At 38.1% G+C, this 27,214-nt stretch overlaps 1 protein-coding gene and 1 pseudogene across 1 annotated transcript in view; both read right to left on the bottom strand.

The window, feature by feature from the left end:
• LOC128579308 (uncharacterized) overlaps positions 1 to 27,214 on the bottom strand; it is a 94,507-nt gene that overhangs the window by 23,011 nt on the left and 44,282 nt on the right. The window contains exons 7-11 of the mRNA XM_053581455.1: positions 25,568 to 25,635; positions 13,479 to 13,539; positions 10,884 to 10,912; positions 10,717 to 10,798; positions 4,873 to 4,966 (exon numbers count right to left, since the gene is read on the bottom strand). Of these exons, the coding sequence (XP_053437430.1) occupies positions 4,873 to 4,966; positions 10,717 to 10,798; positions 10,884 to 10,912; positions 13,479 to 13,539; positions 25,568 to 25,635 (334 nt within the window). The remainder of the gene's footprint in view (positions 1 to 4,872; positions 4,967 to 10,716; positions 10,799 to 10,883; positions 10,913 to 13,478; positions 13,540 to 25,567; positions 25,636 to 27,214) is intronic.
• On the bottom strand, positions 3,228 to 4,752 carry LOC128579320 (docking protein 4-like; annotated as a pseudogene).

The following is a 27,214-nucleotide window of genomic DNA, read 5'->3' as shown; positions in this document are numbered from 1 at the left end:
CTAGCCTCCCTCTGTCCCATTTAAAATGCCTATTCCTTTGCACAGTAACCTTCAGATTTGAGGTCTCCATTCTCCTGCTGGATCATCTTCATCATGTCTTTTCTCTTAGCAGAAATATATGATATCTATTATTTCAAAGACTTCATTTCTTTGTTCCGTGCCCTCTAGCTGGAAACATGCTCAGACATAACAGAAAAACAATGCTTTTCCTTGATTAACACATCATGAAAGTGCTCGCCAATGGCTCTCTCTACAGATTTCTCTACAACAAAGTTTGCACACTTGCCACTCGGGGTGGCCCAACAACCAGCAGCACCAACATCACATGTATAAAAAATGCAGAAGCCCATGCCGACTAAATAAAAATGTGCATTTTAAACAAGATTCCCAGCACAGTTCTAATTTGACAGTTCTGATCTATACTGAGTGGGTGTAACACATAACTTACCTGAATTTACCTATTTAGAGTCTAACCTCAAGTTCTTCCCTATCACATCCTCCAAATAGAAAGGAAATCAAAAATAATACAGATTTCAGTGCAATCTTCATAAGGTGAGAGATGCCCTGAGCACTTGATAGATACAACTACTGTATTCTTCCTGCTTCACAAACCTTCAATTACATGATAAAATGCTATGAAGTACCAAGTTCTGTCACTTTATATGACATGAAATTGCATACATGTACGGCTCACCTTCTCTGCTTCCACTCCTCCACACTACATCCAACAGCTCTGCAGGACCAGGGCCCTCAGACCTTAATGCCTTCCCAACAGGGAGAAACATAGGAAGAACAGGGAAGTTTGTGCTACTTCTCTGAGTCATTTTGGCACTGGAAGCTCATTTTATTATATTCTTCTCACCTAACACCTTGCTCTACCTTTTTAATTTTTTTTGAAAAGCAATTGCTTTAATTGCATTTCAGCAGGGAGCCTCAACACCATGTAGGGAGGAGAAAATGGGAAGGTCTTGGTTTCTGAGTGCTTTTGGCTGGCCAAGTGTGGCTAGACACTGGGCAGAGGGCCTCCCTCTGCTGGGGCATTGTCTACCCCTGGTCAGTGACAGAGGGCAGCAGGAGTGCTCTGTAACCTTCCCGCCTGGCCCTGGGAAGAAACAAGCTCTAGCCTTCCTCAGCAAGGCTGAGGTAATTGACACCCCACCCCAAAGGCATCTTCTCAGCCTACTAAGCAGGAAAGAGTTTGTGTGCAAATTACATTGTAAAAACAGATTTTCACCTGAGGCAAACCCAGATATCCCCTCTGCTTAACATGCCAAGCCCAAGACTGGCAAGTAGCACAGAGGAAGGTTAGGTCCTTCCTGTGCCATTCTAGGCCCAGAGAAACTGAGAAGCCTGTTATCTGGCCCCCAGGCTGTTCAGAGTGCCAGCCTGCCTTAAGTTCTGACTGTCCCCCTCCTCTGGCCCTCATAGTTCAAACAAGGCCTGGCAGAAACAGGGTTGTGTTCAGTTTCAGGCATACACATACCACAATTTATTAATCCATTCATGGGTTGATGGGCACTTGGGCTTCTTTGATGACTTGGCAATTATGAATTGGGCTGCAATAAACATTCTGGTGCAAATAACTTTGTTATAAAATGATTTTTGGTCTTCTGAATATATACTTAGCAGAGGAATTGCAGGATCGAATGGCAAGTTTACTTTTAGTTCTCTAAGTGCTCTCCAAACCTCTTTCCAAAAGGAACATATTAGCTTGCATTCCCACCAGCAGTGCAGAACTGTTCCCTTGTCTACATGTCCATGCCAACATCTGTAGTTTGGGGGATTTTGTGATGTGGGCTACTCTTCCTGGAGTTAGATGATATCTCATACTGGTTTTGATTTGCATTTCTCTGATGATTAAAGATGACGAATATGTGTTTATTTGTCTGTAGGCCATGCACCTGTCTTCTTCAAAGAAGCTTCTGTTCAAGTCTCTTGCCCACAATGAAATGGGATCACTTGTTCTTTACTTATTAATAAGTTTGAGTTCTCTGTGGATTCTGATCACCAAACCTTTGTTAGGAACATAATCTGAAAATATCTTCTCCCATTCTGAGGACTGTCTATTTGCTTTACTAAGTGTGTTCTTGGCTGTGCAGAAGCTGTTTAGTTTGATCAGTAATATATTTCTGGTGTTGCTTCAATTCCCTGGGGGGTGCTCCTCATAAAGTATTCTCCCAGGCCAATTAACATATTGTTCTTAGTATAGTATCCCAAGAATGGAAAAAAAAAAGTATCCAACTTACTCAGTACTATTAGGAAATCAATATATAATCCCCCACACTTTTACACAAATGATAAAACACAAATATAGCCAAGATGACAGAGGGAAGAGGAGGGAGAGGGGAGGGAAGGGAGGATAATTGGTGGGACCTCACCTATGGTGCATATTGCAAGGGTACATGTCAAAGAGCTGGAACATATTCTTCTTAGTAAAGTATCCCAAGAATGGAAGAAAAAGTACCCAATGTACACAGCCCTACTATGAAACTAATTTGGGACTCTCACATGAAAGCTATAACCCAGCTACAACTTAACAATAGGGGGAAGTGGGAAAGGAGGGGGTGGGTAGAGGGAGGGGGATCGGTGGGATCACACCTGTGGTGCATATTACAGGGGTATTTGCAAAACTTGGTAAATGTAGAATGTAAATGTTTTGGCACAGTAACTGAGATAACGCCGGAAAGGCTATGTTAACCACTGTGATAAAAATGTGTCAAATGGTTTATGAAGCGAGTGTATGATGCCCCATAATCATATCAATGTATACAGTTATGATTTAATAAAAAAAAAAAATTCCAGAAAAATCAAGGAGAGAGAGAGAAAAAAAAAGTAGAGTATAAATGCCTTAACACAATAATTAACTGAGGTGAAGGCTAGGTTAACCACTTTGATGTAAGCATTCCAAATTCTACATAAAATCAGCACATTGTACCTAAAATAAAACAAAACAAAACAAAATAAAGTCATTGAGAGAGAGAGAGAGAGAAACAGGTGTGTGCCATGGAGGCAATGGAAACTGCTGCCCTTATACCAAAAATCAGCATCACACATGCTCGGGTGGTGTGGCCAGCCCTTTCCCTTGGTCCAGTCTCCCCTTTGGAGGCAAGGAGCGGGACAGCTTCCTCCCTTTCTTCAGGCTGTTGGCCAACAGCCCCTTGAGGCTGGCTGTCCATGGTAGGCTGCAGGCTGCCCCCTGCACCCTTCTCTATTCACCAGCACAGCTGTCACAGGGAGGGGGTCTTGGCCTCGCTGCTGTCCCCCTGGCTGGGTTTTGGCTTAAGCAAGATGAATCTGTAGAGGAGGTCCATTTCTGAACTCGCCTGGGCTGCTGTATAACCCTCAGGAGTGTAGCTGGAGGCTTCAGCCATGTTCTGCTAATCTGTGTTGTGGTGCCAGTAGCACGCGGGGCAGCAAGGTGGTGGGTGTGTGAGGACACGAGTAATGTTCTGTTTCCTTGTTAAGCAGCCTCACATTCTTCTCCATCTCCAGCAAGACCCACTTGTGATGCTTGGCGATGGCCAGTGTGGCACTGTGGGCCCGCTGGTAAATCCACTCTGGTTCCTGTGTCTAGAAGGTGCAGAGTCCTTCTCCAGTGTTGCACAAGCTGCCAGCCTCAAAGGTAAAGCATGTTGCGTCCCAGTCATAGAGATGCAATGAGACTAGCTTCAGACTGCTGTGTCCCAGAGGAAGAAGCTGTTCTCCTGGGTGATCTGCAGTTTGCACTCACCAGACACGTCCAGGTGGAGGCAGGGAGGCAGGAAGATACTATGCGCCCCTGGGGCCAGGAGGTCAGGCTCTCCCTGACTTGTGTCATTATCATTCAGCCGACCCCAGACACTCCACAGATAGTGTCTTGCACCACTCTTCAGCCTCCAGCTCTGGGTCCCAGGTGAAGACTTGTGCCCAGTCATTGGTAAATGTGATGGCTGCTGCCTGTCGCTAGGTCTCCTTGGGAAGCCATGTCACATACTTGACACTGCTGATGTCAGTCACCTTGGGGCAGCCTCGGAGGTGCTCTGACGTCTCATCTGGATACTTCTCCAGCCACAGGGGCCCCTTGTTGGAGGATTTGCAGAACACCAGCCAGCACCTCCGGTAGATTCCCAGCTTCCTGCTCTTCATCATGTGGCCTTGCTTGAGAATGTGACTGAAATCAGTTTCAATTGTTTTTCCCCCATCCCTGGGCACCAGGCTTGGTGAGCTGAGGGGAGGGATGTCCAGGGCCCGGCTTGGGGCACCTCAGATCACCACTTCCAGATACTCCTCTTGCTGGCCACTCCTGACCTCCCCGCCTCATTATTATTCTAGCAGCTCCTTCACCAGGCGCCTATTGGGCTCCAAGCCGGGTCTGGAGCCTGCTGGGTGAGGCCTCAGGGCAGGAACATGCCCGCCTAACTGCTGGGGACTGCCAGAGCAGGCAGGGTAGTTACGGAGATGCAGCCAGCAGGCTCACACTCCAGCTGAGACTCCTGCTCTACCTTTTATTTAGGAAGTATTTTATTGGACCACCCTGACATTACATCCATCTGCTCCTTTTCTCTCCATGTACTCCCTGTACTGTCTGCTTTCCCTATTCTTCATCCCCTTTTGTAAACCTGTCCTCTTCCTGATTTCCTGACTTTGCTGAGCTCTCAAATTGTATTGAGATGGGACTAAAGCTTCAGCACCTTTAGTCATACACTGTGTTTCATCTTCACCTGTTGCTAACACCTGAGAAGAGATACAATTTAACACTATTCGCTTCTTCATTTTTTTTTTTTTACTATACATTTAATAGGTCATTTTCCTTGGCATTTAGAATATGTTGGTGCTCATGTTTTTCAATAAACATTTTTTCAAATGACTTTTTCAATAAAATGTACTGCTTACCCTTTACTTGTTTGGGTACTGTCTTGGTTCCATTTGAATTGCCACTCCCAGAAGAACAACCAAGATCCTCCTTGGTAAGATTCTCTGATAAATTCTGTTAAAAATAACATCAGTATTGAGTTTCAATTATAGTATAATTTAATATGTGGCACCAAGATTTCCTAATCACTTCCTTCAAAAATGTCTGAAATTTCTACTCTAAAAACAATTAATTTTACCTTTAAATAAAAGAATGTCTTGAAAACCAAAGCATTGCAATCTTACATATGCTCTCTAGATGAACCTTACCTTCCACTGTGTATGGCTACTGATTCTGTAAATGGAGCACAGGCAGCCAAAGGAAACATTAACTCATGTCATATCACAATAAGGAACTATCTTCACCTTCCATAACATTACTTTGCATTCTCCACCAACACAAACAAATGTTGCAAAAAGTTTAATACATGGGCTATCATACTTCTGGCATTACATCATTAAAATATTTCTTACTCAAGAAATATTTCAGTGTTAACACTAGATACCAGCATAATGGGCAACTTTGGAGTATGTCATGTTGAGTATAGGCTCAACAATAAGGACTTGAAGACATCTGAATGTTTTGTGGTACAATTTTTACTGATAGGTAAAATTGCTGAAGAAACAGAAAACCTATGATAAGCAAAACTTGCCTTATGGTTTATGTTTAAGTAAAAGCAAAAGAAGTATATATACCATGTAACTCCTTCCCAGTTAGGAAACACCTTTAAGAAAGTATGGCAAGGCTTAATAAAAATTGAAGGATGGGAACAGAGAAGACGTCTTCTGGAAACTTCTAAAGTGTTCCAGTCATTTACTTGTACATTTTCTTCTCTACACATTATAGTAATGAAAATAAAAATCATGATGAAGATGGTGACCCCAAGTTCTGCTTTCTGGTCGATGTAGGAGATAAGAGTAAAATGGTAAAAATATGTGATTAATACAGTGTGACAAAGTGGAAAATCAGAATGGACCAGGCAACTGACCAAGGACAAAGCGGCAATGACAAGTGAAGCATCCACCTCATTTTGAACTTGAACTTTTTCTTCTCCAAACATGGGAATTCTACCGGTAACCTGCCTTCCTCATTCCTGACCCTTAGCATCTCTTGCTGTATTTCTTTCTTCATAAACACCTATGCTTTTGATGATCTGTCTCTATGTGGTGGGGAGAGATGCAAGTTTTCTGATTCAGGTTCATGGCTTATACATAGTAGCACTGTTGTCCTCATCTAATGCCTCAGGATCACGTGCTGTATGTACTGTTTTTCGTTCCTTGTGTCTGTAGCAGCAGAAGCACTGTGTCCTTTCACTTGAACAAGCACACACTTCATTTCTTTGTTGTTATCAAGTCAGATTTTGCATCACTAGACTGAAGCATAGTTCTGATATCTAATATCCAATTAATGATATCTGGGCACCTATTTCTTGCCACTTCACTACCAAACTCTCGGTGTCCCTTCATTTCAACTGTGACTTCTGAGTTCCTTACTTCTTTTGGTGTCTGTATCTTTTTCACATGTCTCCTCACCTATCTTAAACACATGCCCAGAGTCTGTCTCCATTGTTACAATATTCACTGTATCTTTTTTTTTTTTTTCATTTCCATAAAGTTCAGAAGTTGAGTGTTGAGTATACTTCAGGGACACAAAGTAGGCATGAGATGGAAAGATATTTTTGTGACTGAGGCCTTTTTCTTGAGAAATGCCTGAAACACTATATAGGTGGACACTCCAGGTGCATCGGCCTTTTTCTTGAGAAAATACCTGAAACACTATAAAGATGGACACTCCAGGTGCATCTTTTCCTTCACAATCAGCTATATTATTTTTCAAAATAAATGGTGCTTTTTAAAAATTAAATCTTTTTCATCTTTAGTTTTTTGCTTCTATACTCTGGTACAGGACATGAATGATTTTTTTTTTTTTTATCACTAACCATGTGGCTTAACTCATTTGACATGGGATTTACCTAATTTCTTTATTCTCCTTTGCCTTGTTTGATCTGTACTTTCTCATACTTGTTTACACAAGGACAGATATACAAGTATATTCTCTCCACCATAATTCTGATTAATTCTTATTACTTGAAACAAGTTTTCAGATGCAAACATGCAAGTTCAATTGTGCTTATTTTGTTACTCAGTTGTATTTTCTATCAGGGAGCATTTTTTTCCCAAATAAATATATCCTTACCAATCATGTGTGCACCAAGTTAGAAAATAAAACAGAAAATTCAAAAATGGAACAGGAAAACACCTCGGATCTATATTTAGCTACTGCCAAATCATTGGATTGCAAATAAAAAGTTAAAAAAAATAATTTTCCTTAGTCTACACGACAGAAAAGTGTGAACTAGTAATTCAGCATTTTTATTATTTGCCTATAATTCACTGATTATCTATTAAACCTACTAAAATGTATTAGCAGAAGACTTGTAGTACTGCAAAGCCTTCCTCAGTTGAGAAACTTTCATGCATATACCTTTGATAGCAGATCCCTACATTGCTTCTCAGTACTTTCTCTAAAGGTTAACAATGAGACACTGGACAAACTTTACATTGCCAGCAAAGAACATCAACAACAATCAGAAAGATAAGTGAACTTTCAAATTTTAATTCAAATAATATGACATAATATGACCGTGTTATGTTCTGACACAGACGATCTGCTTAAGCCTACGTCTAATAGATTCTAATGTCCTCATAAAACAGTGGGTGAAGGAACCTTGATACCGTTTAAAGATTTCCACAGGTAAGTGAGTTACAAACTTGCTGCTGCATCCTCACAACAAAGTCCCATTCTGCAAAGTAGGATTCTCCTCAGAGGCACAGTCTAATGACCCCATTCCCTCTCTCAACACACAGTGAACTGAGTTAGAGGCCAAAAGGAGGAAGAAGTACACTAGCTGGCATGAATGACTGATGGTATAAAACTATGCTACAGTTTGGGACATTGGGAATGGTGACTCTTTGAACATGAGTCCAACGCAGTGGCCATCACGGTGAAATTACTCATATTTTCTCTTGCTTAGTAATATGATTCTTTACTTGGCATTACCTTCCTTATCATGTAAGGTTATAAAATTGCAGAACAAGGAAAACACCAGAAACCCTCTACCTCTATTCCAAGGGCAAAGATTAGATGTAAGTCATTCTTTACTTTTGGAATCTTTAAGTTTTAAACTAGTGAAAAAACTTCTTAAAATTAAATATTACCTTCAGCATATGGATTATAAAATTTTATCCCAGTGGAAATGTCCCTTGGACTATGTTACATTACTCATGTAAAGAAAATAATATTAAACCAGGAACTGAAATTAAAATTTGTTGATACCTGTGGGTGGTTATTTTCACTTCCTTTAAGCTCTTCTTGCTCTTCCTTTGATATGGATACCGACTTTAGTACTGTAAATTTCATATATTTAGGTAAATGAGTTGCTTAGAATGATTTCATAAAAGCTATCATCTTTATAAAAATTGATAGACAGCAAAATTTATTTTTATTTTATAAATTGAGGGTTTAGATGAAGGTAAATCTTTAGCAGACTACATACTTCTTTTTAAAATATGTCTAATTAGCTTACACATTATTTTTATTCATTTTTCTTTTCAGACAGAGTCTCATTCTGTTCCCTTGAGTCGAGGTCCATGGCTTCCGAGCCCACAGCAACCTCAGTCCCTTGGGCTCAAGCCATCTTCTTGCCTCAGATTCCCAAGAAGCTGGGCCTACAGGAATCTACCACAATGCCAGGCCAGATTTTTTATTTTCAGTAGAGATGGGGTCTTGCCCTTCCTTAGGGCGATCTCAAACTCCTAGCTTGAGTGATCCACCTGCTTTGGCCTCTGAGTATTAGGATTACGGGCATGAGCCACCATTCCTGCCCTAACTATCTAACACTTTAAAAACCACTGAGAATGCTACTAGATAGCTTTTATGAGGATAAAAGCCACAAATATCATAAATTCATCCACTCAATAAAAATGGCAAAAAATTCATAAACAAAGCAAGATTTACAAATCTAGTAAAACATAAAGGTATCACTGTATACTCTGGTCTACTTCAAAATAGTACCTGTAACATAGTGTGCATGTTGTGTCACACTTTATGGGGGCAAGACATGATTGCAAGAGGGACTTTGCCTAACAACTGCAATCATTGTAACCTGGCTTATTGTACCCTCAAGGAATCCCCAACAATAATAAAAAAATAATAATAATAGTTCTCAAATTTGCTATTAGGTTTTATTCCTTTATCAGTGTATGCCCTGCTCCTTACATGCAAAATGCTTTCCTCTAATATTCTGAAAAATCACCTTGCACTGTTAGACTGCTTTATCAAGCCTTCACTGATTCTCGCATTTTCCCCAGATGAACAGGTATCTAGCCTCTCTTGGGGCTGCCTTACTACTTAGATTTCTCCTCTGCAACTTTTAATCCTGAACTGTGGTTCATTTATTTCCTTTTTCCTTCACAATATAATTTAAATGAATTTATTTTCTTTTTAATTTTTTTGATTTTTTGTCTTGTCTTTTTCTGTTACAGAAAATTATAGGGCCATAAAATTATTGGTTATTTAAATTGCTTTTGAACCGTTTTTTTTTTTTCCATTTCTATCCCTTTGTCTTATAAGCCATTTAAGGGTGAAATCTTCCAAAGTCCCCTTAGACCAATAGTCTGAATCTTGTTTTATGTGGCTATTATTGGCTCTAAGTTTAATAATATGTACATAAAATGCATCAAGGTTGGCTTTTCCAGAAGTCATGTCTGAGCTGAGAAGTAAAGGGTGAGATGAGCAAGGTGAAAAAGTGAGGAGGCCAGGAAAATGTGAGAGCAGGACAGAAAGCAGCAAGAGGAAAGAGAAGCCTGGAATAGGGTGTGCATTTGTCCAAAATAGAGGGATTGGCTCAGAGGGCACTCCCAGAGGTTCTTCGGTAGTGCTAGAGTAAGGCAGACACACAGGGAAAGGGCTAAAATGGAGGGTTGAGAACAAGTCAGATTACAAAAGCCTTCTGTGAAACTTAAAAGTACTAGGATATTACTAATTTAAAAACATTTAATCATCCTAATGGCCCTGGAGAGAGGCCACAGTAAATACTGTCAGGAAGATGAATTCTAGGGGCACATGAATAAATAGAAGATGACTTACAGGCCACATAGCAAAAAAAAAATGCACTTCTGAAATATATGAATGTTTCCAGAAATGCTTCACATAGTGTCAGTGCCCAGTGTAATGTGGATTTTTATTGAATAAATAAAAGAATCTGGATTTGGTATTTCATTTTTTTTTCAATTTTGAAGCACAGTGTAATACTTAATTACACTAAGTATTTATGTTTACAACCCATGGTATACAAAAGCTCCTAATGATCCCAATCACTTTTACTTGCATTTGCCCCCTTTTTAATCTGAACTCAGAGGGTTAAGTGTGGTACACGTATGTTGGAATGGTATAGAAAGGTTAAATTAAACAAGGGCACTAGGGTAAATCTCGACAGATCCAAAAAATGTAATGTTGAGAAAGTAAAGAAGTTGCAGAATTTTACTAATAAGGATACACTCTCACACGTACACAGTCTGCTAATTGGATCATCTGATTTCAGTAAAATCAGTAAGATGGAATAATTAAAGTTAAAACATGACTGACGTGTTAACATGAAGTGTTGCTCTAAGTAAAGATTTGAATTTCAATAAGCACTTGAAAAATTGTGGAGTTACAAAATTCACCTCAGTCAATTCCCTAACAAGGAAAGGGATGCCAAATCAGAGAACTATGTGAGGCAGAATAACCAAAACCAGAAGAACAACAAAAGAAAAGAAAATTACCTGTTGTGGCTTCTTGCACTTTAATTGTTTCTACTCCTTTATCTGGAGTAGCAGCTTCTGTGTCACAGGTACTTACAGTGAACTTTGAAAAAAAGTATATCATAAGTAATGCATAATTTCACAAAATATACAGGGAATAATTCAAGACAAACAATGAATGTTGTTACCTGAAACTGAGGTTCTATCTTAGAATCCCCTAAAAAACAAAGAACACATGCAATCGTTGTAAATGACAGTGTAAATGTAGATATGATGAAACCAAGCATACAGTTGAGGAGAGTTCCTATTGAGCTGAACCCTCCAGCTTGGCTTTAAAAGTAATTACTTTAGGTTTCGGTTTGCTTTTTCCCTCTTGTATTGATTGTTTTATTGATGACTGATTTAGGGGTAGACAGGAACATAACAGACAAAAACTGAAGACAATAGGATATAATTTTAATATCATGTTCAGTTCAAACTTCAAAAGTGGCATTAGCTTTCACTCAAATGAAACATAAATAAAAAAAACATTCAAAGGCAAAAGTGCACATACAGCAGGGTGAAGAGTGGTCTTTATTCAAAGGAGCAAGTCATGATCCAGAGAGGATAAAGGACCAGGCTGATGGAAGAAGCTTACAGTATGTCTTTAGTGCAACCCACAACATCATTTATACCATATGCTGCAAGGATCTGACATGTTATGCAGCCTATGCTCCATTTCAGAAGGAACACAGGTGTGATGACAGTTCAGTGGAGGTTATAATCCATTTCTCATTAGAGAAAGGGTTCAATCGATCTACATGGATAGATCCTTGTAAAATAACAGTTTTAAAAATGTGATTTTTTTTCCATACCCATAAATACACAAGTATACCAATATTTTTTGTGTCCTCTACTTTGTCATATTAATTTTCTTCCTCAACTCACATAAGAGGTATGCAAGAAATTATATATACTGACCTATCAGTCATGAACTATTTATCAAAAAGGAATACACTGAATGGCCACAGAATTATGAGGTATAAATGAAATTTTATATTCCAAAATCACTAGACTATTCACTGGACATGACATTAAAATTTATAAAAGTCATACATAAGCTTTTAGGCAGTTTTTCACATTTTTAGAATATTAAGGGATACGTATTTTGTTTACCTACTTTCCTCTTATACAGATTTAATCAAGTGATAAGTGTATTGTTTCTAAAATTAGTGTCCTTGGGGTTGTCACATTAATCCATTAAGGGATTTTAGGAAACAGCTGCTTTATAGGAAAAAATAGCATTTAAAAGCCAGTCAGCTATTTTCAAAGTAACCTCATCTGATTAACTAGTATCAATGAAAAACATATCTCTGATGCCTGATAATTCCAGAGAAAAGAAATGCATCTCTGTGGTCTGCCTCAATCCCAGCATTTCTTCCTCCTTCCAGTAATCTCTGGGGCTGCAATAATCCAATCTTCTATGTGTGTGCCAATTTCCTGAAGCCACCTGAACTGAGTTCTACCACGTTTTCGCATCAGGAATGAGAAATTACCTAGCTAACTTCTTTCTTCCCTGCCTCTGTGCCCACTCACAAACCCTCTTGCTTTGCAAAAAAAAAAACTTGAAATCTGACATTCTGACATTTGCATTCCTTTGATGGATTATTTACACCACCTTTTTCCTCTTTATTTAGCAATAACATTTTATACCTAGAATTTCAATCTTTCTATAATTCAGTGTTATCCTCCATCTGGAAACATGCTCAAAAATAAAACCAAAACAAAGCTTTCCCTTGATTCTAGGTTGGAAGTATTCTTCAATGGCGCCTCCTACAGGTTTCCTACAGAGAAGTCTATACCCTAGTTATTCAAGGTGGTGTGAGGAACAGCAGCCCTGGACTCACCTGAGAATGCATTAGCACTGCAGAATCACAAACCTGCTCAATCACAATGTGCATTTTAACATGGCCCCCACTGATGTCTTTATGTTTGAGAAGCTCTGGTCTCTGAAGAGTGTGAATATACATTCCTTTCCCTGAAATTATCCTTTGGAATATAGACTCCAGTTCCTCTCCATCACATATTCCACACGGAAATGGTATTTAAAATCACAAAGTTTCTAATGGAATGTTAGAGGTTTATAGCTTTCCTGGCCTCTCCACAACTAAGCCTACTGTCTTCCATCCAATTGCATCCAATTGAACCATATGTTATGAAGAACCATCACTTTATACGACATGAAATTGCATACATGTAACATCTCCACTCTCCATCAGACAGCTCTGCATGACCAGGGGCCTCAGACCTTAATGCCTTGCCAACATTAAGAAACACACAGAAAACAGGGAAGTTGGTGCTACTTCTCTCACTCCTTTTGGCACTGGAAGCTCATTTTATTATATTCTTCCCACCTGTATAACACCTTGATCTACCTTTTATTTAGGAAGTATTTTACTGAACCACTTTGCCATTACATCCATCTGCTCCTTTTCTCTCCATGTACCCCCTGTACTGTCTGCTTTCCCTTTCTTCACTCCCTTTTGTAAACCTGTTCACTTCCTGATTTCCTGACTTTGCTCAGCTTTCAGACTATATGGAGATGGGATAAAGATTCTGCTTCTTTAGTGATACTCTCTGTTTCATCCTCACTTGTTCCTAACACCTGTTTCGCTTTTTCATTTTATTTTTTTTTAATTGTACACGTAATAGGTGGTTTTCTTTGGCATTTATGATATCTTGGTGCTCATGTTTTTCAATAAACATTCTTTCACATGACATTTTCCATAAGATGCAGTCCTTACCATTTACTTGTTCTGGTACTGTCTTGGTTCCATTTGAATTGCCAGTCCCAGAAGAATGACTCTGTTAAAAGTAACATCAATATTGAGTTTCAATTACAGTATAATAAGTGGCACCAAGATTTCCTAATCACTTTCTTAAAAAATGTCTGAATTTTCTACTCTAAAAACAATAATTTTACCTTTAAATAAAAGAAGAATTTCTTGAAAATCAAAGCTTTGCAACCTTACATATGCTCTCTAGATGAACCTTATCTTTCACCTAGGTATTGCTATTGGTACTGTCACCTCACATGGACAGCCAAAGGAAACATATTCAAATGCAAAATCTTAACTCATGTCGTATTGCAACAAGGAACTTACTTCTCCTTCCATAACATTACTTTGTATTCCCTAACACAAGTGAATGTTGCAAAAGATTAACACATGGGTTGTCATAGTTCTGGCATTACATCATTAAAATATTTTTAACCCTAGAAATATTTCCATGTTAACATTAGATACTGGCATAATGGACAACTTTGGAGTATGTTGTGTTAAGTATAACCTCACCATTGTCAACACTCCTCTATTTAGCTGAACAATTCCTTGACTACATCTAAATATTTTTAATAAAATGTTTGCTCATAGGGAAAATGCTTTAAAGAAAGGAAACCCTATGAGAAGAAAAACTTGACGGGGCAGAGCATGACAGTGGATGGGAAAGACATTTAACTGAGCTCTCCTGGAGAAGGCCAGACCATTGCCAGCATGGAATATTGGCATGGAGTGGTAATTCAGGGTGTATGGTGATGTGGTGTACTATTGGATTTGCCGGAACAGTAAAGCCCCACCACAACAGGCAAGTTTCTGTGAGTCCACTCTGGCTTCAGTGGAGGCTGAGTCACCAGCAGTGGCCTCCATGACATCCAGCCTCCCCACAGCTGTCCCAGAAGAAGCCTTTCATGGTTTTTGGTTCTTAGGGGAAGCTGGGCATTGAGTGAAAAGATTGTAGTGTGTACTCCTGAGCAGAATTTGGTGGTCACATTAGGGTGCTATCTAGCGCAGTTCTGCTGCAGTTTGGCAGTGGTTGAAATATTCTCATGGGGAAAGTCCCCATATAGAATGCCACCATTGTCATAAAGGGCACCAGATGGTTGTGGGGGGACCCTCTTGCTGGGGGCCTATGATGTGGTAATCTGTGTTCTTCCTGTGAGGAGTGGACCTACACTCATGAGGGGCTCCCGAACTCCATGGGAACTGTCGTAGAAGAAATCTGTCAGACCTGTGGCTAAAGAATTTTTGAGAGCTGTGGAATCTCAGATCAGCAGAGCCTGAGTGCTGAGCAGGTGAACATGCGATCACCAACAGCTAACCTGGGAAACAGCTCTAAGCCTGAGGACCAGAGAAAAGTTAACAGTTGTGTTGTTTGTCCCCCATATTCACTGCACCATCAGGTGTTCAGGAAGTACATATTGCAACATAAATATATTCCTACTAAAGTTGTATCCCTACCTCATATACATGTGTATGTTTATATACATGTTTATAAACAAGCTAAAATCCTGAACCAAAAAAAAAAAAAAATACAGGAACCCTTGCCCTTGTTGAATGGAAATATGGAAGTTAGTTAAAGAATCAGCCACACACACACACACACACAATTTCTTTGGGTTGATATCATTGTTTCTTTTATTTCTCTTCTTTCCTTCCTCTATTTGTTGTTGAGATTGTTTACATCAGGCTATTTGAGCTTCTTTTTTTACCCCCCACTTTATCTTATTTCAATGTATTTTGTTTCCTGTTAAGTTGTTTGGCTGATTCTTTAACTAACTTTCATTTTTACATTCAAAAAGGGCAAGGTTTCCTGTATTTTGTTGTTGTTGTTGTTGCAGAATTTTAGCTTAATTTTTTCTGTCCCCACTTCACTCCTCAGCATTCTCTCGTTGATAGAGACTCTTCTCTATAACCTCTCCCAAAGTGCTTCTGCATCAGCTAGGATATTCCCCTCCCACATTTTTTTTTCTTCTTGGTGTGTTCTCTTTCTTCTTTATTTATTTGTCTCCTCTCTCCCTCCTTTGATTAAACAGTACACTTAATTTTATGTATCTATTCTCATATTGTATTTTTATTTTTTCTTCTTTTTCCATCCTTTCTTTGCTGAGGGTGGGTGTGACACAGCAGTGGTCTGGCAGGTAGATTTCAGCAGTAGTCTGGCTCAAAGAAGCCAGGAAAACTTTCTAGTGTTGGCCCCAGGAAGATAGTATTAGGAAGATCATGCTGTAAAACTTTCCTATTTTGCTATATATTTTATTCTTTCTTTTTTCATCCTTACTCAATTTTTGCTTCTTGGTTTCTGGGTTTGTTGTTGTTGTTTGTTTGTTTTTATTAATGGCAGAGGAAGAGGCAGGCTGTGTTCACGCTGGTAAGGAGTGCCTGAACTAGAGGAATCCACCCAGCTCAGCTCCACAAAAACCTTGAGCTATAGGCTTGGCCATAACATGCCTGAAATATAACCTGCTGAAAAATAACATTTGTGCTATCACTCTCATCCTCCCTTCCTATTCTCCTTTTCACCTGTTCTTCAATTTTCTTCCATTATTCCCCCTCCACACGTTGGCTTTTTTTTTCTTTTGTGTTCCTTTCTTTTGCTTTTCTCTTACTCTTTCATTCTTTTTTCCATCTTTTTTTTCTCTTTTTCTTTCCTCTTGCCTCTCCTTGCTTACTCCTACTCTCCTCTGCCTATTGACCCCACAACAAGAGGCCTCTTATGAGGCCTAAAATCTGAGACAAGGTAACTTGAAGGAGAGGAGGAAGTGAGAAGGAGAAAGGAGCAAAAAGAAGTGAACAAGAAGAGAGCACACATGAGGAGGGACCAAAAGAAAAACTCAGGCACCATGAAGAACCAAAATAGAGCAACTCTTCCAAGGGACTGTCAAGAAATTTTTAAGGAAGACTCTTCCTATAAGGAATTAATGGATTTAACAGAAAGGCAATTTGAAAATATGGATGATTGAGACACAAAAGGGATTGAATAAGAAAATGGAAAGACAAAACCAAAGGTCAGATGAGAGATAGGTAGATATAGGATGCAGATGAGCTGAAATAAGTGAAGCAGACAATCAGGGAATGTAAAGAAGCAGTCAAAAGTATCAAATAGAGTATACCACAGAGAAGAAAGAACATCAGAGTTAGAGCATAAAGTCTGAGTTAACACAGGATGTTACAGAGTCAGAAAAGAAGAGAGAGAAAGCAGAGTAGGAGCTTATAGAACTAGGAGATGCCATGAAGCATTCAAACATATGGATGATATGAATACCAAAAGAGGAAGAAGACTGACCCAAAGGCAAGGAAGCCCTACTGGAGACTATGATAAATGAAAACTTTCCTAGTTTTACTAAAGATCCTGACACACACTTTTCAGATGGATATCAAACCGGAGTCATCTCAATTCTAACAGAGCCTCTCCAAGACACAATTTGATCAACGTGTCACAAGTCAAGATGAAGGAGAAAACTCTGCAAGCAGCTAGGAATAAGTGCCAATTGACCTACAAGGTCAGTAGGTTGATAGCAGACTTTTCAACTGAAACGTTCCAAGAAAGAAGAGCATGGTCATACACCTTCAACATCCTTAAACAAAATAATTTTCAGCCCAGAATCCTGTGTCCTGCTAAACTTAGCTTCAAAATGGATGGAGAAATCCAATCTTTTGCTGATATACAAGCACTGAGGAAATTTCTCACAAGAAGACCAGCTCGAAAGGAAATACTTAGACCTATTCTCAATACTGCACACCACGGTGAACCACTAACAAAGAAAATACCTAGAAGCCAAAAACCAAAGCTTAGCTTCCACAATGGCAGAAAGGATAAAATTACACAACAAACCATCTCATAATGACATGAATAGACTTCTACCACTCTAATCAACATTGTCAATAAATGTAAATGGATTGAATTCCCCACTGAAGAGGCACAGGCTGGCTTATTGGATAAAAAGACAAACAAAAACAAACAAACAAACAATAATAATAAACCCCAAGACATCCATACGCTGTCTCCAGGAGACACACCTAGCCCTGAAGGACAAATCAAGCCTCAGGGTTAAGGGACAGAAAACAGTGCACCAAGCAAATGGAAATCATAAAGGGTTGCAATTATATTCTCAGATACAATCAGATTCAAAGCATCTTTAGTTAAGAAAGACAAACAAGGACACTTCATAGTTGTAAAAGGAAGAAAACAACAAGAAGAGACCTCAATTTTAAACATTTATGCACCTAACTTAAATACTCCCAGATTTATACAACAGACCTTGACTGGTCTCAGCAATGTGATATCCCAGAATATCTTTTTTTTTTTTTTTTTTTTTTTGTAGAGACAGAGTCTCATTGTACCACTCTCGAGTAGAGTGCCGTGGCGTCACACGGCTCACAGCAACCTCCAACTCCTGGGCTTAAGTGATTCTCTTGCCTCAGCCTCCCAAGCAGCTGGGACTACAGACACCCGCCACAACGCCCAGCTATTTTTTTGTTGCAGTTTGGCCGGGGCTGGGCCTGAACCCGCCACCCTCGGCATATGGGACCGGTGCCCTACTCACTGAGCCACAGGCGTCGCCTATATCCCAGAATATCTTAACAGTCAGGACTTCGACACCCTTCTGACAAAATTGGACATATCCTCTAAACAGAAACTAAACTAGGCTACAAATGACTTAAATATGACTCTAGAACAAATGGGTAGAATACACCATCCTAAAGCAAAAGAATGTACTTTTTTTTTTTCATCAGCTCATGGCACATGCTCCAAAATAGATCACATCCTATGATACAAATAAAATCTCGGCAAAATTAAAGGAATAGAAATTATATCATGCTTCTTCTCAGAACACAAGACTATAATACTGATGATCAACTCCAACAAAATTGTTCATGCCCACACAAAGTCTTGTAAACTTCACAACCTTATGCTGAATGATAGTTGGGTTCAGAAAGAGATAAAAAAAAAAAAGGAAAGGGTTAATTTCTTCAAACATAACAACAGTTATGACAGAAGTTACCAAAACCTCTGGGATGCAACAAAATCTATCCTGACAGGAAAATTTATTGTGCTACAAGCCCACCTTCAAAAACCCAAAATTGAGTGCATCAGCACACTCACAAATCATCTTATGGAATTGGAAAAAGACCCTAATCTCAGCAGAAGAAAAGAGATAGCCAAAATTAAATCAGATGTTAATGAAATTGAAAACAAAAAAAAAAAAATTCAGAAAATTAATGAAATAAAAAGTTGGATTTTTGAAAAAGTAAATAACAGATAAACTTTTGACCACACTAACTGGAAACAGGGAAGTAAAATCTCTAGTCACCTCAATTATAAATGATAAAGGTGAAATAACAACAGATGCTACAGAGATATAAGAGATTATCACTGAATACTTCAAGAAACTCTATGCCCAGTAATTTGACAATGTGGAGGAAATGGATCAATACTTGGAAACATGCCCTTGTACTAGACTTAAGAAGAAATAGACTTTCTGAACAGACCAATTTCAAGCACTGAGATCAAAGAAGCAATAAAATATCCCCCCGCCCTAAAAATGCCCAGGTCAGATGGCTTGACACCACAGTTCTATCAAACTTTCAAAGAGCAGCTTATACCCATACTGAAAAAATTATTCCAAAAAATTGAGGAGGAAGGAATCTTCACTAAAACATTCTATGAAGTAAACATAACTCTGATACCAAAACCAGGAAAAAATCCAACTAAAAAGGAGACTACAGACCAATTTTACCAATGAATATAGTTGCAAAAATTCTCGATAAAATCCTAGCCTGTAGATGACAGTTTATCATTAAAAAATTCATACATCATGGTCAAGTAGGATTCAGCCCAGGGATGCAAGGCTGGTTTAACATATACAAATCCATAAATGTAATTCACCATATCAATAGAACCAAAAACAGAGACCATATCATGCTCTCAATAGAAGCAGAAAAAAAAAATTTGGTAAAAATGAAACATCCTTTTCTAATTAGAACTCTGAAGAATATAGGCATTGGTGGTGTATTCCTTAAACTGCTTGAAGCTATCTATGACAAAGCCACAGCTAATATTATACTGAATGGGATAAAACTGAAAACTTTTCCACTCAGAACTGGAACAGACAATGTTGTCCTCTATCACCACTACTATTCAAGGTAGTGCTGGAAGTTCTAGCCAATACAATGAGGCAAGAGAAGGAAATAAAGGGGATCCAAAAGGGGGCAGAAGAAGTGAAGCTCTCCCTCTTTGCTGATGATATGACCTTATAGTTAAATAACCATAAGGATGCAACCAGAAGACTCCTGGAAGTGATAAAAAAAAAATACAGTAATGTCTCAGGATATGAAACCAATGTCCAAAAATCAGTAGCTTATGCAAATGCCAATAACAGCCAAGATGAGAAGGTAATTAAGGACATAATACCCTTCACAGTAGCTTAAAAGAAAATGAAATGCCCAGAAATATACATCACCAAAGAGGTGAGCGACCTCTACAAAGAAAACTACGAACCCCTAAGAAAAAAATAACAGAAGATATTAACAAATGGAAGAACAGACTATGCTCATGGCTGGGAAGAATCAACGTTGTTAAAATGTCTATACATCCCAAAGCAAACTACAGATTCAATGCCATTCTTATTAAAGTACTCGCTGTGCTTTCAAGAGCTGGAAAAAATAATTCTTCATTTTGTATGGAACCATAAAAAATTCCATATAGCCAAAGTAGTTCTTAAGGGTAAAAACCAACCTGAGGGCATCAGCATACCAGACTTTAGGCTCTACTACAAGGCCATAGTGGTCAAAACAGCATGACACTGACAAAAATAGAGACATATACATTTGGATTTGAGTAGAAAACCAGGGAATGAAACTAACATGGTACAGCCACCTAATCTTTGATAAAACAAACAAGAACATATATTGGAGGAAAGAATCTGTAATCAATAAATGGTGCTGGGAGAACTGGATATCCACATGTAAGAGACTGAAACTGGACCCACACTTTTCTCCACTCACAAAAAATGATTCAAGATGGAAATAAAGACCTTAATTTAAGGCATGAAATGATAAAAATCCTCAAAGAAAGCATTGGAAAAACACCAGAAGATATCAGCCTGGGGAAAGACCTTGAGAAGAAGACTTACATAGCAATTGCAACAACAACAAAAATAAACAAATGGGACTTAATTAAATTAAAAAGCTTCTGTAGAGCTAAGGAGACAAGAACCAAAGCAAATAGATAACTACACAATAGGAAAGGATATTTCCATATTTTGAATCAGACAAAAGATTGATAACTAGGATCTACAGAGAACTCAAATTAATCCACAAGAAAAAAGCCAACAATCCCATAAATCCCTGGTCAAGAGAGACGAATATAACCTTCTCTAAAGAAGATTGACTAATGGCTAACAAACATATGAAAAAATGCTCATGATCTCTAATTATTAGAAAAATGCAAATCAAAACCACCCTGAGAGATCATCTAAACACAGTGAGAATAGTACACATCACAAAATCTCAAAACTGCATACACTGGCATGAATGTGGAGAGAAGGGAACACTTCTACACTGCTGGTGGGATGCCAAAGTAATACTAACTTTTTGGAAGGCAGTGTGGAGAACCCTCAAAGAACTCCAGGTAGACCTCCCATTTGATCCTGCAAACCCATTACTTGGTATCTACCCAGAAGGAAAAAAAAATCCTTTTCCCATAAGGACACTTGCACTAGACTGTTTATGGCAGCTCAATTTACAATTGTCAAAATGTGGAAACAGCCTAAATGCCCCCAAACCCAAGAATGGATTCATAAGCTGTGGTATAAGTATACAATGGAATAATATCCAGCCATTAAAAAAGATGGGATGAATATTTTCTGATTCATGCCTCAGGAACACGTGCAGTATGTACTGCTTTTCCTTCTTCATAAGTGCCTGTAGAAGCAGAAGCACTGTGCCCTTTCACTTGAACAAGCCCACACTTCATTTCTCTAAAGTTATCAAGTCACAAATTTTGCATTACTAGATTGAACCATAGTTCTGATATCTAATATCCAATTAATGGTGTTTGGTTCCTATTTCTTGCCACTACACTTTGAAAGTCATGGTCTTCCTTCATTCCAGTGGTAACTTCTGAGTTCCTTCCTTCTTTTAATGTCAGTATAATTTTCACATTTCTCCTCATGTTTGTTAAATACATGTCCAGGTTCTTTGCACATTATTAACATTTTCACATTATACTTCTTTTCATTTAAATAAAGTTCAGAATGGGAGAAGATATTTGCAGGTTATGTTTCTGACAAAGTTTTGATAACTAGAATCCACAGAAAACTCAAGCTAATTAATAAAAAAAGAACAAGTGATCCCATTTCATTGTGGGCAAAAGATTTGAATGGAAGCTTCTCTGAAGAAGACAGGTGCATGGCCTGTAGACACATGAAAAAAACTGCTCATCATCCCTATTCATCAGAGAAATGCAAATCAAAACCTCATTGAAACATCATCTAACTCCAGTGAGAGTAGCCCACATCACAAAATCCCAAAAGTGCAGATGTTGGTGTGGACGTGGAGAGAAGGGAACACTTCTGCACTACTAGTGAGAATGCAAGCTGAAATGTTCCTTTTGGAAAGAGGTTTGGATAACACCTAGGGAACTGAAAGGAGACCTGCTATTTGATCCTGCAATTCCTCTACTAGGTCTATATTAGATGACCACAAATCATTTTACAACATAGATATTTGTACCACAATGTTTATTTAAGCCCAAATCATAATTGCTCAGTCATGGAAGAAGCCCAAGTGCCCATAGACCCATGAATGGATTAACAACTTATGGTGTATGTGTGTATATAATTGAATATCATACATCCATAAAATGATGGAGACTTTATTTTATGTCCATAGATGGAGCTGGAACATATTCTTCTTAGTGAAAAGTATCTCAAGAATGGGAAAAATGTATCCAATGTACTCAGTACTATTATGAAACCAACATATAATCCCACACACTTTTACACAAATGATAAAACAAAAGTGTAGCCCAAAATGACCAGACAACAGGAGAGGAAGGGCAGGTGTTCGCCATGTAGATGGAGGATAATTGGTGGGACATCATCTATGGTGCATATTAAGGGTACTGGTGGGACATCATCTATGGTGTATATTAAGGGTACATGTTAAATCTATTAGGAGTAGAGTATAAATGTCTTAACACAACAAATAATTAAGTGAGGTGAAGGCAATGTTAACCAGTTTGATGTAAGCATTCCAAATTGTATATAAAATCAGCACATTATACCCCATAAAGGCATTAAGGAACACAGTTATGATTGAAAAAAAATTTATGAAATAAAAAATAAAATAAAATCATATTAAAGACATAAAAAAAAATTAGTGTCCATTCATTTCAACTGTAACTTCTGAGTTTCTTGCTTATTTACTGTCTGTAACATTTTCACATTTCTCCTCACCTGCGTCAAGTGTATTCCTAATCTCTATCTGGATTGTTATAATTTTCAGAGTTTATTTTTTTCATTTAAATAAAGTTTAGAGGGTGAGTGGTGAGTATTCCTGGGGGACACAATGTAGGCATGAGATAAATAGATATTTTTTATGAGTGAGGACTTTTTCTTGAGAAAATGCCTGAAGCACTAAGGAGTGGACACTCCAGGTGCATCTTTCCCCTCACAGTCTGGTATACTATTTGTTAAATTAGATGAAGCTCTTTTTTTTTTTTAAATTATTGGGGACTCATTGAGGGTACACAGAAGTAGGTTACATTAATTGGTTTTGTCAGATAAGGAGCCTATTATATTTGTGTCCTGCCCCTCAAAAGGTGAAATCTATCCCCCACACCCTCCCTCCTTCCTTTTCTCAGCTTTCCCCATCCCTCACCCCCATTGTGTACTAGGACCTTAATTGTCCACATATCAGAATTGAGTACATAGGGTTCTTATTTCTCCATTCTTGTGATGCTTTACTAAAAATAATGTGTTCCACATGCATCCAGGTTAATACACAGGATGTGAAATCTCCGTCTTTTTTAGTGACTGAGTAATATTCCATGCTATACAAATACCACAGCTCTTAATCCATTCTTGAGTTGGTGGGCATTTAGGCTGCTTCCACATTTTGGTGATAGTAAATTGAGCTTCAATAAATAGGGAAAGGTTATTGGCATATTTTGATTCAGACAAAAGCTTGATAACTAGGATCTACAGAGAACTTGAAGTAATAAACATTAAAAGAGTCAACAATCCCTTAGATCACTGGGCAAGAGAGATGAATAGAAACTTTTCTAAAGAAGACAAACAGAGGAATGGCTTATTAACATATGAAAACTGCACATCATCCCTAATAAAATGCAAATGAAAACCACCCTGAAATACCATCTAACCCCAGGGAGAATGGTTCACATCACAGTCTCAAAACTGTAGATGCTAGCATGGATGAGGAGAGAAAACACTTTTACACTGCTGGTGGAAATGCAAATGAATACAGCCTTTTTGGAAGGCAGTGTGGAGAACCATCAAAGACCTCAAGCTAGACTACCCATTTGACCCTGCAATCCCACTGCTGGGCATCTACCCAAAAGAAAAAAAAATCCGTTTATCACAAGGACACTTACAGAAGGTGCTTTTAAAAAACTTTGCTTCTTCCTTACAGTAACTCAGCTATAGGGCAAGCAGGAATTTTGTATTATTCATAGTTTTAGTCAGAACACTGTTACAACTCATTTCTTAGGTGTTTTTATTGATTTCCCCATTCCACTTCACCTTGTTTGACCCCACATTTGCTCATACTTTTGCACACAAGGAAGTTCTGAATATACAGATATATTCTATCAGTCCTCATTTATTACTAGTCAGGAGACATGTTTTCATATGCAAACATGCAATATTCTTGTGCTTATTTTGTTTCTCAGTTGTGTTTTCTGTCAAGGAGAATGTTCTTTCCAAAATAAAATTAGAAAATAAGAATCGTATTGGAAAACTTCCTAAATGTATTTATCTACTCTGAAATCACTGGCTTGTAAATACATGTTAAAAAATAATATTCCTTAGAGAACACATAGAAAAAAAATTGTGAACTAGCAAATGTAACATTCTCATTCAGTCCAGAATTAACTTATTATCTTTAAAAACGACCAAATGCATCAGTAGATAACTAGTGTGAATACAGAGCCTCCCTAACTAAAACCTTCTAACCTCAATAGTGGCCCCCCCAAGACTGCATTTCCAAACTGTTTGTAAAAACTGATGATAACTCAAACCTGGGAAACTATACATTATTACATGATAAAATCAATAGCAATCAGAAAGAAAAGCCAATCCTCAAATGTAAATTCAAATGATATCCATAATATGACAGTGCTATTTTCTGACACAGACTATCTATCTACTTAAGCCTATGACTAAGATATTCTAATGTCCTCTTAAGACAGTGCGTGAAGGAACCTTGATACCATTTAATAATGTCCTGTAGGTAAGTAGTTACAAACTTGCTGCTGCACCCTCACATCAAAGTCCCATTCTTAAGGTAGGATTATCTTCATAGGCACAGTCTAATGACCCCTTTCCCTCTCTCAACACACACTGAACTGAGCCAGAGGCCATAAGGAGAAAGAAATACTTTACCTGGCATGAATGACTGGCAGTATAAAATTCCACTACAGTTTGGGACATTGGGAATGGTGATTCTTTGAACATGAGTCCAACTCAGTGGCCATCTTGGTGAAATTGCTCATAATTTCTCTTGCTTAGTAATATGATTCCGTACTTGGCAATACCTTCCTTATTATATAAGGTTATAAAACTAAAGAACCAGAAAAACATCAGAAATTCTCTGCCTCGATTCCAAGGACAAAGATTAGCTATAAGTCACTCCTCACTCTAGCAAGGTTTAAGTTTTATAACTAGTTAAAAAAACTCCCTCAACTTAAACATTAGCTTATGACATATGAATTCTAAAATACTATTCCAGTAGGAAATGTCCCTTGGACTATGTCACATCATTCACATAAAGAAAACAGTATTAAACCAGAAACATAAATGTAAATTTGTTTATACCTGTGGCTTGTCATTTTCATCTCCTTTAGGCTCTTCTTCCTCTTCTTCTGATGTAACAAAGTTGTATACTGTAAATTTCATATATTTAGGTAAATGAGTTGATTAGAATGATGTGATAAAAGCTATCAGCTTTATAAAAGTGGATAGAAAGCTACATTTCTGTTGATTTTATAAGTTGAGTTTAGATGAAGTTAAGTCTTTAGCAGACTATAGACTTCCTTAAAAAATACTCCTAATTAATCTAACAATGAGTTGCTTAGAATTATGTGGTAAAAGCTATCAGCTTTATAAAAATGGATAGAAAGCTAAATTTCTTTTTATTTTATAGATTGAGAGTTAGATGAAGTTGTCTTTAGCAGACTATATACTTCTTTAAAAAATACTCCTAATTACCTAACACTTGAAAAACCACTCAGAAAACTACTAGGCATTAGTGTGTAAAAGGCACACAAAGATCACAGATTCACGCAGAAATTCATCCACCCAACATAAATGACAAAGCCATCATAAACAAAGAAAAAATTTTCAGTCCAGGAAAACATATCAAGTAGCCCTGTTTACTTCTTTCTCCTACTTAATAGAACCTGCCAGGCATTGCACATGTTATTCACTAAGTTGCTGTTACTTTTTATACCATAATCAGTGTATGCCCTGTGACTTACGTGTGAAATGCTTTCCTTCTAATATGCTGACAATATTTGTTCCGTTTGTTCTTTACTTTTCTCTTCTTGTTATTTTTCTCCTTTCTTTTCTTTTCCTTCATTCTTTCCTTCTCTATTTTTGGACACAGATTGCTATGTGAGGACTCTGTTAATTACAGCTCTTTCCCTGGACAAACGGCATCTACTCTCTCACTGAGGCCTCAGCACTTACGGATTTCTCTTCTGCACCTTCCCCACCTGAACTATAAGTTAATTCTTTCCATTTCTATTCCCCAGATCCCAAGGCTGTAGGACACAATATTCCACAGCATTGTTGGGCACACAGTTTTTATCTATTCTACTTGATAATTATACTGTGGTTAAAGGGAAATGAATAAGATCTGTCAAGGTTGGCTTTTCCAGAAGTCATGTCTGAACTGAGAAGTAAAGGGTGAGATGAGCAAGATGAAAAGATGGAGAGGCCAGGAAAAAGGGAGAGCAGGACAGGAAGCAGCAGGAGTAAAAACAAGTCTGAAAGAGGATGTTCATTTGTCCAACAGAGAGGGATTGGTTCAGAGGGCACTCCCAGAGGTAGTTCAGTAATGCTAGTGAAAAGACAGACACACAGGAAAAGGGCTAAAATGGAGAGTTGAGAAAAAGTCAGATTGTGAAAACCCCATGTGAGACCTAAGGTACTATTATAGGTACTATATTACCAATTCAAGGTCTGCTTAATCATCCTAATGGCCCTGGAGAGGGACCACAGTTAGGGAAGGTAAATTCCAGGGCCACATGTATAAACAGAAGATGACTTACAGGCTATACTGCAAAATAAATGCACTTCTGAAATATATGAGTGGTTCCAGAAATGTTTCACATAGTGTTAGCCTCCAGTGTAATGTGGTTTTTTATGGAATGAATAATCTGAGTTTTGTATTATAATTTTTTTCAATTTCAATGCTCAGTATAGTAAGATTTTTTAAATTAAATCATAGCTGTGTACATT

This window comes from Nycticebus coucang, unplaced genomic scaffold (genome assembly GCF_027406575.1).
Source record: "Nycticebus coucang isolate mNycCou1 unplaced genomic scaffold, mNycCou1.pri scaffold_44, whole genome shotgun sequence".
NCBI classification, from domain to species: Eukaryota; Metazoa; Chordata; class Mammalia; order Primates; family Lorisidae; genus Nycticebus; species Nycticebus coucang.
This window is presented reverse-complemented; position numbering and strand designations above follow the sequence as displayed.